The following is a 12982-nucleotide window of genomic DNA, read 5'->3' on the forward strand; positions in this document are numbered from 1 at the left end:
GTGGACTTCAACTCCCAGAATTCCTGAGCCAGCATGAGGGAACTATGGCCCCTTCATGACTCGGGGCCTTCAACTCCCAGAATTCCTGAGCCAGCATGGGGGAACTATGGCTCCTTCATGACTCGGGGCCTTCAACTCCCAGAATTCCTGAGCCAGCATGGGGGAACTATGGCCCCTTCATGACTCGGGGCCTTCAACTCCCAGAATTCCTGAGCCAGCATGGGGGAACTATGGCCCCTTCATGACTCGGGGCCTTCAACTCCCAGAATTCCTGAGCCAGCATGGGGGAACTATGGCTCCTTCATGACTCGGGGCCTTCAACTCCCAGAATTCCTGAGCCAGCATGGGGGAACTATGGCCCCTTCATGACTTGTGGACTTCAACTCCCAGAATTCGTGAGTCAGCCTGGCTCAGCATGGCAACCTCTCCCTTTTCCCTCAGCATGGCTGGCTCAGGAATTCTGGGAGTTGAAGTCCACGAGTCACAAAAGAGACAAGGTTGCCTTCCCCTGCCCTAGAATATAGCATACAATGCTGGGCTCTCCATTTGAGATTCTTTGTTTGTAGAATAAAAGATTCTTTAAGGTAAACAATGCCTCGAAGATCTTTTGGAGGGTTTCATTTGTCGGAACCCTGACACTTGTCTACTTTAAAAATGTGCGAACTTCAACTCCCAGAATTCCCTAGCCATGTTTAGAGTATACCACATTTGATTTATTTTATAATTGCCAATAGAGAACTGCAGCTACTTCTCTTTCTCCATCCTGATGGCATTTCCTGTCGTTGTTGTTTTTCCTTTCCTTTTTATTATTTAATGTTGCTGGTCATTGAGCGAATAAATAAATACATTTCCCCCCAAAAAATCCACTAAACGAAGAACTAGGCTAATTTATGGGCTACCATTTCTGATTCCATTTTTCAAAATATGACAGTCGTGGCTAACTCTTTCCGTGTCGGTTTTGTGTCTTCACAACAGTATTTAAGGAACTTCATCATCGGGGGTCCCCCGGGGTACGCCCCTTATTGCGAAGAGCGGCTGAGAAGGACGTTTGTCAACGGGACCAGGACGCAGCCCCCAAGCTGGCTGGAGCTTCAGGTAGCCATTTTGAAGACACGCAAAGCTGAAACTCAGAAACAGCCCAGATTTTGTCTGATCCAGGCGCGGTTTCGGATTCTAATTGCGCTGCCTTTGCTGCCAGTCGCCTTTTACAGTCTTGGTTTCTCCTGGCAGGCGACCAAATCGAAGAAGCCTATCATGCTTCCGGTCACGTTTATGGACGGCACCACCAAGACCTTGTTAACCGACTCGGCCACCACAGCTAAGGAGCTTTGCAGCTCGCTGGCCGACAAGATAAGTCTGAGGGACCACTTTGGCTTCTCGCTTTACATCGCCCTCTTTGACAAGGTAGGAAGCAGCGGTGGGAGAAAAGAGCTCCAGGATGTTGGCTGGGGAATTCTGGGAGTTGAAGTCCACACGTTTTAAACTTGCCAAGGTTGGGAAACCCTGGTTTAACATCTTACCCAGCTGGCTTTCATACCTAAGTTGGGATTAGAACACACTGTCTCCTGGTGATTGGCCCAAAGTCGCCCAGTTGGCTTTCATGCTTAAGGTGGGACAAGTGATTGGCCAAAGTCACCCAGTTGGTTTTCATGCCTAAAGCGGGACTAGAACTCACCGTCTCCTGGTAATTGGTCCAAAGTCACAAGTTGGCTTTCATGCATAAGGTGGGACTGGAATTCACTATCTCCTGATAACTGGCCCAAAGTCGCCCAGTTGGCTTTCATACCTAAGGTGGGACTAGAATTCATCGTCTCCTTGTGATTGGCCCAAAGTCACCCAGTTGGCTTTCATACCTAAGACAGGACTAGAACTCACCGTCTCCTGGTGATTGGCCCAAAGTCACCCAGTTGGCTTCCATACCTAAGGTGGGACTAGAATTCACTATCTCCTGGTGATTGGTCCAAAGTCGCCCAGCTGACTTTCATGCCTAAGGTGGGACTAGAACTCACCGTCTCCTGGTGATTGGTCCAAAGTCACACAGCTGGCTTTCATGCCTAAGGCGGAACTAGAACTCACCGTCTCCTGGTGATTGGTCCAAAGTCGCCCAGCTGGCTTTCATGCCTAAGGCAGGACTAGAACTCCCTGTCTCCTGGTGATTGGCCCAAAATCACCCTGTCGGCTTTCATGCCTCAGGCGGGACTAGAACTCACCGTCTCCTGGTGATTGGCCCAAAGTCGCCAGTTGGCTTTCATGTCTAAGGTGGGACTAGAACCCACCGTCTCCTGGCGATTGGCCCAAAGTTGCCAGTTGGTTTTCTCTTTCTCTCCTCTCTGCCAGGTCTCTTCCCTCGGAAGCGGCAGTGACCACGTCATGGATGCCATCTCCCAGTGCGAGCAGTTTGCCAAGGAACAGGGCGCCCAGGAACGCAACGCCCCCTGGCGGCTCTTCTTCAGGAAGGAGATCTTTACCCCCTGGCACAACCCCACCGACGACTACGTTGCCACCAATCTCATTTACCAGCAGATCGTCAGAGGGGTGAAGTTTGGGGAGTACCGGTGTGATAAGGTAAGCTGGCATTGGAAGTCCCTGCTACGCTCAGAATTTGGGATGAATCCAAATCTTGGATAGAAAAAGAACTTGGATCCTAAGATGGGGGTCTCTGAGGAGAAAAGCTGTGGGGCCAGCATTTTTGATGTTATTTTATGAGTGGCGTTTTCTTTTGGTATTACTGCAGCCAGCCACTAAGAGTTGTGTCTCTCAAAAAGGGTTTTCATCTGGTTCAATCAGTCAGTCAGTCAGTCAGTCAGTCAATCAATCAATCAATCAATCAATCAATCAATAGTACAAGTCTTTAGATTTGGACAGGGTCATTTTGAGCAACAATATTAGTATAGGTCAGGGGTAGGCAACTTTGGCTCTTTTATGACTCGTGGACTTCAACTCCCAGAATTCCTCAGCCAGCTATGCTGAGGGGAAAGGGAGAGGTTTCCAAGCTGAGCCATGCTGGCTCAGGAATTTTGGGAGTTGAAGTCCATGAGTCATGAAGGGGGCCATAGTTTCCCCATGATGGCTGAGGAATTCTGGGAGTTGAAGTCCACAAGTCATGAAGGAGCCATAGTTCCCCCATGCTGGCTGAGGAATTCTGGGAGCTTAAGTCCCCGAGTCATGAAGGGGCCATAGTTCCCCCATGCTGGCTCAGGAATTCTGGGAGCTTAAGTCCCCGAGTCATGAAGGGGCCATAGTTCCCCCATGATGGCTGAGGAATTCTGGGAGTTGAAGTCCACGAGTCATGAAGGGGCCCTAGTTCCCCCATGCTGGCTCAGGAATTCTGGGAGTTGAAGTCCCTGAGTCATAAAAGAGCCAAGGTTGCCTACCCCTGGTCTAGTGGTTAAGGTACTAGGCGAGAAAGCAGAAGGCTATGAGTTCCTGTCCCGCCTTAGGCATGAAAGTCGGCTAGGTAACTTTGGGCCGATCACCAGAGACTGTGAGTTCTAGTCCCAACTTATGTATAGAAGCCACCAGGTTGACTTTGGGCCAATCACCAGGAGACGGTGGCTTCCAATCCCGCTTTAGGCATGAAACAAACAAACAAACAAATACATGATTGACTGACTGACTGACTGACTGACTGACTGACTGACTGACTGAATGAATGAATGAATGAATGAATGAATGTTGGAATGCAGCTGGGAAGGTCACAATGTGTGATTATGACCCCAGAACACTGCAATCATAATAAATACACACTGGCTACGAAGCACTGAATTTTGATCATGTAACCGTGGGTATGTCGTAATGGTTTTTAAGTGTGAGGACTGATTATAAGTCACTTTTCCAGTGTCGTCGTAACTTCAGGTGGTCACTAAACAAATACTGTAAGTTGAGGACTACCTGTAGTCCATTACAGCACGGGTCCCCAACGTCTGGTCCAGGACCGGTACCAGTCTGCGCCCGCCCCTCCCCCATCAGGAACCGGGCCGCAGAAGCAAGCAAAGCCCCATTCCATGCATGTGCGGCATCCAGGCCCCCTCCAGTCCGCAGGGAAAACTGCCCTCCCCAGAACCGGTCCCTGGTGCTGAAAAGCTTGGGGGATCCCTGCATTGACAGGATGTTTAGATTTATTTTTTCCTTATTTACGACAATAGTTTTATTGCTTTGTCAAAATATAAAATGCAAACAGAAATTCAAAAAAGCAATGGAAAACTAGAAGAAGGGGGCGGGAAAGGAAAAAAAATAGCGTAAAGAGGGAAAAGAAAGAAAAAAGATACCAATGTTGTTATCTTCTGCCGTGCTAAAGAGAGTCGGAAGATATTGATTGATTGATTGATTGATTGATTGATTGATTGATTGATTGATTGATTGATTGGTTGGTTGATTGATTGATTGATTGACTGGCTCTTCCTGTATGCCTTTACAGGAGGAAGACATGGCCGAGTTAGCTTCCCAGCAATACTATGTGGATTATGGATCCGAAATGGTCCTGGAGCGCCTCCTGAATCTGATCCCCTCCTACATCCCGGATCGAGAGATCACCCCTTCCAAAACCGTGGAGAAGTGGGCCCAGTTTATCATCGCTGCCCATAAAAAGGTAAAGCAGATGGATGTCCTTTGCAATGGGAGGGAGGGAAGAAGGCAGGACAGGTCCAGCTGAAGCTGCCTGCCCAACTTCGTAGCAGGGTCATCTGCAGTGGATAAGGCACATGCTAGAACGAAAGGGACCATGAGTTCAAGTCCTGCCTTAGGCTTGAAAGCCAGCGGAGTAACTTTGAGCCAATCACCAAAGAGATGGTGGGTTCTAGTCCCGCCTTAGGCATGAAAGCCAATTGCCAACTTTGGGCCAATCACGAAAGAAACGGTGGGTTCTAGTCCCGCCTTAGAAATGAAAGCCAATTGCCTAATTTTGGGCCAATCACGAAAGAGACGGTGGATTCTAATCCTGCCTTAGGCTTGAAAGCCAATTGTCAACTTTGGGCCAATCACGAAAGAGACGGTGGGTTCTAGTCCCGCCTTAGGCATGAAAGCCAATTGCCTAACTTTGGACCAATCACCAAAGAGATGGTGGATTCTAGTCCCGCCTTAGGCAAGAAAGCCAATTGCCTAACTTTGGGCCAATCACAAAAGAGACGGTGGGTTCTAGTCCTGCCTTAGGCATGAAAGCCAATTGCCTAACTTTGGGCCAATCACCAAAGAGACGGTGGGTTCTAGTCCCGCCTTAGGCATGAAAACCAGCTGAGTAACTTTGAGCCAATCACCAAAGAGATGGTGGGTTCTAGTCCCGCCTTAGACATGAAAGCCAATTGCCTAACTTTGGGCCAATCACCAAAGAGACGGTGGGTTCTAGTCCTGCCTTCAGCATGACAGCCAGCTGAGTAACTGTGAGCCAATCACCAGGAGACTCCAAGTTCAAGTCCCGCCTTAGGCATGAAAACTGGCTGGGTGACTTTGGGCTGGTCACTCTCTCTCTCTCAGCCCAACCTACCTCACAGGGCTGTTGTGGGGAAAATAGGCAGAGGATGGTATGGGATATGTTCACTACCTTGAGCTATTTGTAAAATTAATAAAAGTGGGATATATATGAATGAATGAATGAACGAACGAACGAACGAACGAACGAACAAACGAACGTCAGTTGTAAATGAGCTATCAAACTCCCCGTCTCTTTTAGGCATCTAAACAGAGGCCAAGTCCCAAAAACTGGATGGGGTTGGGCATTACCCAAATTGAATGAAATAAATACATAAATTTATTTACATGGTTTTCCCAGTTGCAATCTGTGGCTGTGAAAGTTGGACCATAAGAAAGGCTGAGCGCCAAAGAATGGAGGCCTTTGAACTCTGGTGCTGGAGAAGACTCCTGCGAGTCCCCTGGACTGCAAGGCGATCCAACCGGTCAGTCCTGGAGGAGATCAACCCCGACTGCTCCTTAGAAGGCCAGATCCTGAAGTTGAAACTCAAGTACTTTGGCCACCTAATGAGAAGGAAGGACTCACTGGAGAAGAGCCTAATGCTGGGAAAGATGGAGGGCAATAGAAGAAGGGGACGACAGAGAATGAGGTGGCTGGATGGAGTCACTGAAGCAAGAGGTGTGAGCTTAAAGGGATTCCAGAAGATGGTAGAGGACAGGAAGGCCTGGAGGAACGTTGTCCATGGGGCCGCGATGGGTCGGACACGACTTCGCAACTAACAACAACAAATTATTTTTATGTATTTATTACATTTATATGCCGCCAAACTCTGAATTTCTCTTTGTGGCATTGTTGAACTGGTTTTTCAGGAGAGCAAGCAGCATGTCTGCTGTTTCCTGTTGCACATCCTTCCACATGTTTTTCAACACATGTTTAAACACCGGAATGGGCTCACTTTACGGACGCTAAACAAATACGATAATGCTAAGGAATATAAAGCAGGCTCTCATCCTTGCTAACCTAAGAGAAGAGCAACGAAGATGGTCAGGGGACTGGAGGCTAAAATGTATGAAGAACGGTTGCTGGAACTGGGTATGTCTACTTTAACGAAAAGAAGGACTAAGAAAGACATGATAGCAGTCTTCCAATATTTGAGGGGCTGCCCCAAAGAAGAGGGAGTCAAGCCATTCTCCAAAGTGCCTGAAGGCAGGACAAGAAGCAACGGATGGAAAATAATCAATCAGAGAAGCAACCAAGAACTAAGGAGAAACTTCCTGGCAGTGAGAACAATTAACCAGTGGAACCACCTGCCTCCAGAAGCGGTGAATGCTCCAACACTGGAAGTTTTTAAGAAGAGACTGGACAGCCGTTTGTCTGAAATGGTATAGGGTTTCCTGCCTGAGCAGGGGGTTGGACCAGATGACCTCCAAGGTCCCTTCCAACTCTTCTGTTGTTCTGTTAATCCATGTCAACAATCAAGACTTTCTTCTTTGCCTTCCAGGGAATTTATACTCAGAAGAGAGTGGACCCAAAGCGAGTTAAAGAAGAGGTGGTGGATTTTGCCCGTTTTAAGTGGCCTTTGCTGTTCTCCAGATTCTACGAAGCATTTAAGTTTTCAGGTAAGCCAAAAGTTTCCCTTCGCTCGAAGACCGCGAACTCATGCTACTGCACAACAGGTAGGGATCACTAATGCAATTGTGTTGTCAACTTTTTCCTGACCCCCGAGGGTTCCTCTGCAGGCATTTGGTAAGCCCCAAGCATTTGTGTCAAAGCGTGCACAGTCTTATTGTGCTGAGATAACCCAGGAGTAAACACAGTAAACAGTGGTCTATATTAAATGGTGGTTTATCTTACACTATCTACAATATCATACGCCAGGAACAATATACATACACGTGCTAATACAGCAGGCTGCAACACACAGCCATTACAGCAGGAAAACGGAAGAGAGAGAACACATCAGCGGAGCCTTCCCTTTTATACAAAGGCTCTTAAAGAGACACAGACCCTGCTGAGTCATTCCCATCATTACATCTTAAATCTTACATTACATAAGCTGGTTAGCTGTTAAATCAGGAGTCTTCAAACTTGGCTCTTTTATGACTTGTGGACTTCAACTCCCAGAATTCCTCAGCCAGGAATGCTGGCTGTTTAGAGATGCAGTTGCTGTTAAGTGAATCACCGCAGTTGTTAAATTGGCAGCATAGATGTTATGTGAATCTGGCTTCCCCATCCACTTGGTCCGTCGGAAGGTTAAGTGTAAAACCCAATTTTACCACCTCTTTTGCCATGGTTGCTAAGAAAAACACTGCAGTCGTTAAGTGAAACATGCAGTCGTTAAGCGAATCTGGGGTCCCCCCGTTGACCTTGCTTCTCAAAAGCCAGCTGGGAAGGTCACAAAAGGGGATCGATCACCTGACCCTACAATAATAATAATAATAATAATAATAATAACAACAACAACAACAACAACAACAACAATAATGATGATGATGATAAAGTTGGAAGGAACCTAATCATCCTAAGATACGTCCTGGTTGTGTTTTGTGTATTTTGATTACATGAGCATGGGGCTACTGGGATGGTTGTCAGAGGGAGGAAGGAAGGAAAGGAAGGAAGGAAAGAAAGAAAGAAGGAAAATAATGACAGGGAGGGATGGAGGAAGGAAGGAAGGGAGGGAGGAAAGAAGGAAAATAATGACAGGGAGGGATGGAGGAAGGGTGAAAAATGGGGAAAGGGACAAAGGAAGAAAAGGAGAGGTAGGGAAGAAAGAAATGACAATAGTACAGAACAGAATATAGTATAGAATAGAATAGAATAGAATAGAATAGAATTGCAGAGTCGAAGGGGCCTTGGAGGTCATCTAGTCCAACCCCCTGCCCAAGCAGGAGACCCTACACCATTTCTGACAGATGGCAGTCCAGTCTCTTCTTGAAAGCTTCCAGCGATGAAGCTCCCACAGCCCGAGGACCCTTTTGTAAGTCACTTTTTTCAGTCCCGTTGTAACGGTCTAACGGTTGCTAAATGAACCATTGTAAGTCGAGGACTATCTTATCAAACCTGTGCGTTAAAATAGGCAAACCGCCATTCCTTTGAGCAAGATGGTTCGGGGTGAAACCACACCTGCCTTTCCTTCATTTTTTTCCTGCATTTTTCTTTTTTTCCTAACACCAGGTCCCAGCCTTCCGCAAAATGAGCTGATTGTAGCTGTGAACTGGACTGGGGTCTATTTTGTAGATGAACAAGAACAGGTCCTTCTGGAATATTCCTTCCCAGAGATAACTGCGGTCTCCAGCAATAGGTAAGACCTTAAAAATTAAAAAAAAAAGAGGTAATCCATAACTGCACGAACAGTGCCCTAGGGAAGCGGTTCTCAACGTCGCCAACTTTAAGATGGGTGGACTTCAACTCCCAGAATTCCCCAGCCAGCATGGCTGGCTGGGGAATTCTGGGAGTTGAAGTCCACCCATTTTAAAAGTTGCCAATACTGTTCTAAGTGGTCATTTCCAATTTTCTACAGAATGGGATCCTGACAGGCAGTCTTAAAGTCTTGTATGTCAGCCTCATTCTGCCCGCGGGCAAAATTGGTGATAATTTCTCGCCAGCAAATCAGAACTCTGAAGCCAAAGCCCAGGACACAGACAAACCCCCAAGTGGCCTCAACGACCCTCTAAAAGAAGGCAAATGACCAGCTGTCTGCAAGGAGTATAAATCCTGCCATTCCCCACCAATCCAGTCAGAGCTGAAGAAGCTTCTTGGGTGTCTATGGAGCTTCTCCATCCTCCAGGTCAGGGTTGTCCCAAAGGTGCTTTTTCAGGAGGCAACTGGACTTCCTTTGTTTTTCTTTGAAGACGTTTCGCTTCTCATCCAAGAAGCTTCTTCAGTTCTGACTGGATGGTGGGGAATGGAAGGATTTATACTCCTTGCAGAAAAACTGGTCATTTGCCTCCTTTTAGAGAGTCGTTGAGGCCACTTGGAGGTTTATCTGTGTCCTCGGGGTCACCTGAGTAGGGGTGCAAATGGGTGTGGAGCCTTCTTGGAGCTGCTGAAAGGACTGTGTTGTAGACTGGAGATGGGTGATGTCGTTTATATTTATATTCCTTGTAGACAGCTGGTCATTTGCATCCTTTTAGAGAGTCGTTGAGGCCACTTGGAGGTTTATCTGTGTCCTGAGTGTCACCTGAGTGGTGCAAATGGCTGTAGAGCCTTCTTGGAACTGTGGAAAGGATTGTGTTGTAGACTGGAGATAGATAGATCACTCATTTGCACTATTCCAGTGATCTTGAAAACACAGGTAAGCCTCCAAGTGGCCTCAACGACCCACTAAAAGAATGCAAATGACCAGTTTTTCTGCAAGGAGGATAAATCCTTCCATTCCCCACCCTCCAGTCAGAGCTGAAGAAGCTTCTGGGATGAGAAGCAAAAGGACGTCAAAGAAAAAACAAGGAAGTCCAGTTGTCTCCTGAAAAAAAGCACCTTTGGGGCAACCACGACCTGGAGGACTGAGAACCTCCATAGACGTGTGTGTGTGTGTGTGTGTGTGTGTGTGTGTGTGTGTGTGTGTGTGTGTGTGATGGACACACAACGAGTCCACCTGAAGTCATCTACTTCCTTCTACAGGATTCTTTCTCTAATAGCCAGGTTGTGTTCGCCCAAGTTAGCCAGGCCGATATTTTTTGCCAAGGGGGTTGGGAAGACTTCTAAGCGTGAAATGTTGGGTCTCTTTCCCTTTTTGGTCCTGTTTTCGGCAGCGGAGGAAAACTCCAGGGGCAGAGTTTCACCTTGGCGACCATCAAAGGCGACGAGTACACCTTCACCTCCAACAACGCAGAGGACATCCGGGACCTGGTGGTCACCTTCCTGGAAGGGCTGAGAAAGAGATCGAAATATGTGGTGACGCTGCAGGACAATCCGAATCCGGGTGAGCCGAGGAGCCAGCCGAAAGGGGTTTTGAAGGGAATGGAGGGAGTTAGTTCCTCGAGTGAAAAAAGCTTTCCTTGCCTTTTCCTCTCCTTCCCTTTTTTTCTCCCTTCCTTCCTTCCTTCCTTCCTTCCTTCCTCCCTTACCTCTCCTCCCTCATCTCTCGCCCTTCCATCTCTCTCCTTCCTTCCTTTCTTCCTTCTTTTCCTTTCCTTTCCTTTTCTCCTATCTTCTTCCTCTTTCTTTGATGCCCTTTCCTTCCTTCCTTCTTTCCTTCCTTGCTCTCACCCTCACCCCTCACCCTTCCGTCTCTCTTTCTTTCTTCCTTTTTTTCTTTTTCTTTCTTTTTCTCCCTTCCCTTTTCCTATCTTCTTCCTCTAATGCCCTTTCCTTCCTTCCTTCCTTCCTTCCTTTCCTTCCTTCCTTCCTTCCCTACTCTCACCCTCACCCCTCACCCTTCCATCTCTCTTTCTTTCTCTCTTTCTTCCTCTCTCTCTTTCTTTCCTTCCTTCCTTCCTTCTTTCCTTCCTTCCCTACTCTCACCCTCACCTCTCACCCTTCCATCTCTCTTTCTTTCTCTCTTTCTTTCTTTCTTTCTTTCTTTCCTCCCTTGCTTCCCTCCTTCCTTCCTACTCTGACCCTCACCCCTCACCCTTCCATCTCTCTTTCTTTCTTTCTCTCTTTCTTTCCTTCCTTCCTTCTTTCCTTCCTTCCCTACTCACCCTCACCCCTCACCCTTCCATCTTTCTTTCTCTCTCTTTCTTTCTTTCCTTCCTTCCTTCTTTCCTTTCTTCTTTTCTTTATTTCCTTCCTTCCCTACTCTCACCCTCACCCCTCACCCTTCCATCTCTCTTTCTTTCCTTTTTTCCTCCTTTCCTTTTTCTTTCATTTTTTCCCCTTCCCCTTTCCTCCTGTCTTCTTCCTCTTCCTTTGATGCCCTTGTCCTTCCTTCCTTCCTTCCTTCCTTCCTTCCTTCCTTCCTTCCTTCCTTCCTTCCTTCCTTCCTTCCTTCCTTCCTTCCTTCCCTCCTTTTCTTTCTTTCCCTGGTATAGGTAGTAATAGTAGTAGTAATAGGAGTCTACAATTAGATTCACAGTTCTAAAACGGATGAAACCAGTTTGGCCATAGTTCCCCCATGCTGGCTCAGGAATTCTGGGAGTTGAAGTCCACGCGTCATGAAGGGGCCATAGCTCCCCCATGTTGGCTGAGGAATTCTGGGAGTTGAAGTCCACCAGTCATGAAGGGGCCATAGCTCCCCCATGTTGGCTGAGGAATTCTGGGAGTTGAAGTCCACCAGTCATGAAGGGGCCATAGTTCCCCCATGCTGGCTCAGGAATTCTGGGAGTTGAAGTCTGCAAGTCATGAAGGAGCCGTAATTCCCCCATGCAGGCTGAGGAATTCTGGGAGTTGAAGTCCACGCGTCATAAAAGAGTCAAGGTTGCGTACCCCTGTTCTAGTTCGTCTTTGGTCTTAAGAGGTTCATTGGACAGGAGCCCAGATGATCATGGCAACCACACAGAGGCCTTCTCTAAATGGACACCAGATATAATAGAATAGAGCTGGAAGGGATCTTGGAGGTCTTCTAGTCCAGCCCCCTGCTAGAGCAGAAGACCCTATACCATTTCAGACAAGTGACTGTCTAGCCTCTTCTTAAAAATCTCCAGTGATGGAGTGCCCACGATTTCTGGTGGCAAGCTGTTCCACTGGTTGATTGTCCTCACTGTCAGGAAGTTTCTCCTTAATTCCAGGTTGCTTCTTTCTTTGATTAGTTTCCAGCCCTTGTTTCTCGTCCTGCCCTCTGGTGCTTTGGAGAACAACCTGACCCCCCCCCTCTTCCTTGTGGCAGCCCCTCAGGTACTGATCTCTCTCTCGTCCTCCCCGCTGAGGTTTTCCAATTCTGTTCTCCTTCCAGCTGGTGATGATTCCGGTTTTCTCAGCTTCCTGAAAGGAGATTTGCTGCTTCTGGACCAAGACACGGGAGAAAACGTGATGAACTCCGGCTGGGCCAACGGACTCAATGAACGGACCAAGCAGAAGGGAGACTTTCCAACCGATTCGGTCTACGTCCTGCCCACGATGACCACGCCTCCCCCGGACATCGTGGTAAAGCCCTCGACACACTCTTTTTTTTTTAATTTTTTATTATTTTTTTCAAATGAACATATGAACAAGTAATACAAATATGGTGCATTTCATTAGAAAAACAAACACATAAAAAACCTACTCAGTAGGTATTCAGAAATAATCGGCGTTTCCCCCCCCCTGCATCCACACTCCCTCCACCTTCCTACCTACTTCCCTCTTCCTTCCTCCCCCTCTTGACCACCACCTCTCCTCTTTCCTCCTTTCCAACTATCCTACACATCCCATCACCTTCTTTTCCACCACCTCGGATGCAGTTTAGGGGTACTAGCCGATTATCTCCTCTTCTTAAAGACAAACATTTACATTATGTTTATAAATACACCAAATTTTATATAATTCTACCCCTTCATCCCCTTCCCCCCTCCCCCCCCCGGACTTCCCAGAACTGAGTACAGGGATAAATACATAACATCCCAAGTCTAAATTAAGCTATCCATTCATAATACAAACAAAATTAGCATACTTTAACTCTAACATACAATAATAAACTTGAATATAATATATATATATATA

The 12982-nt window shown here is 47.2% G+C and overlaps 1 protein-coding gene across 1 annotated transcript in view; it reads left to right on the plus strand.

The window, feature by feature from the left end:
• The window catches only part of MYO7A (myosin VIIA), a gene marked incomplete at its 5' end in the record, with an annotated part of 76103 nt that overhangs the window by 38951 nt on the left and 24170 nt on the right, over positions 1–12982 (plus strand). Inside the window, 8 exons of the mRNA XM_029286838.1 lie at positions 976–1095; positions 1231–1404; positions 2338–2565; positions 4418–4588; positions 6906–7023; positions 8579–8705; positions 10156–10325; positions 12237–12427. Coding sequence (XP_029142671.1) covers positions 976–1095; positions 1231–1404; positions 2338–2565; positions 4418–4588; positions 6906–7023; positions 8579–8705; positions 10156–10325; positions 12237–12427 — 1299 coding nt within the window. The remainder of the gene's footprint in view (positions 1–975; positions 1096–1230; positions 1405–2337; positions 2566–4417; positions 4589–6905; positions 7024–8578; positions 8706–10155; positions 10326–12236; positions 12428–12982) is intronic.

This window comes from Protobothrops mucrosquamatus, unplaced genomic scaffold, assembly GCF_001527695.2.
Source record: "Protobothrops mucrosquamatus isolate PMUCROS unplaced genomic scaffold, P.Mucros_1.0 scaffold5362, whole genome shotgun sequence".
NCBI classification, from domain to species: Eukaryota; Metazoa; Chordata; class Lepidosauria; order Squamata; family Viperidae; genus Protobothrops; species Protobothrops mucrosquamatus.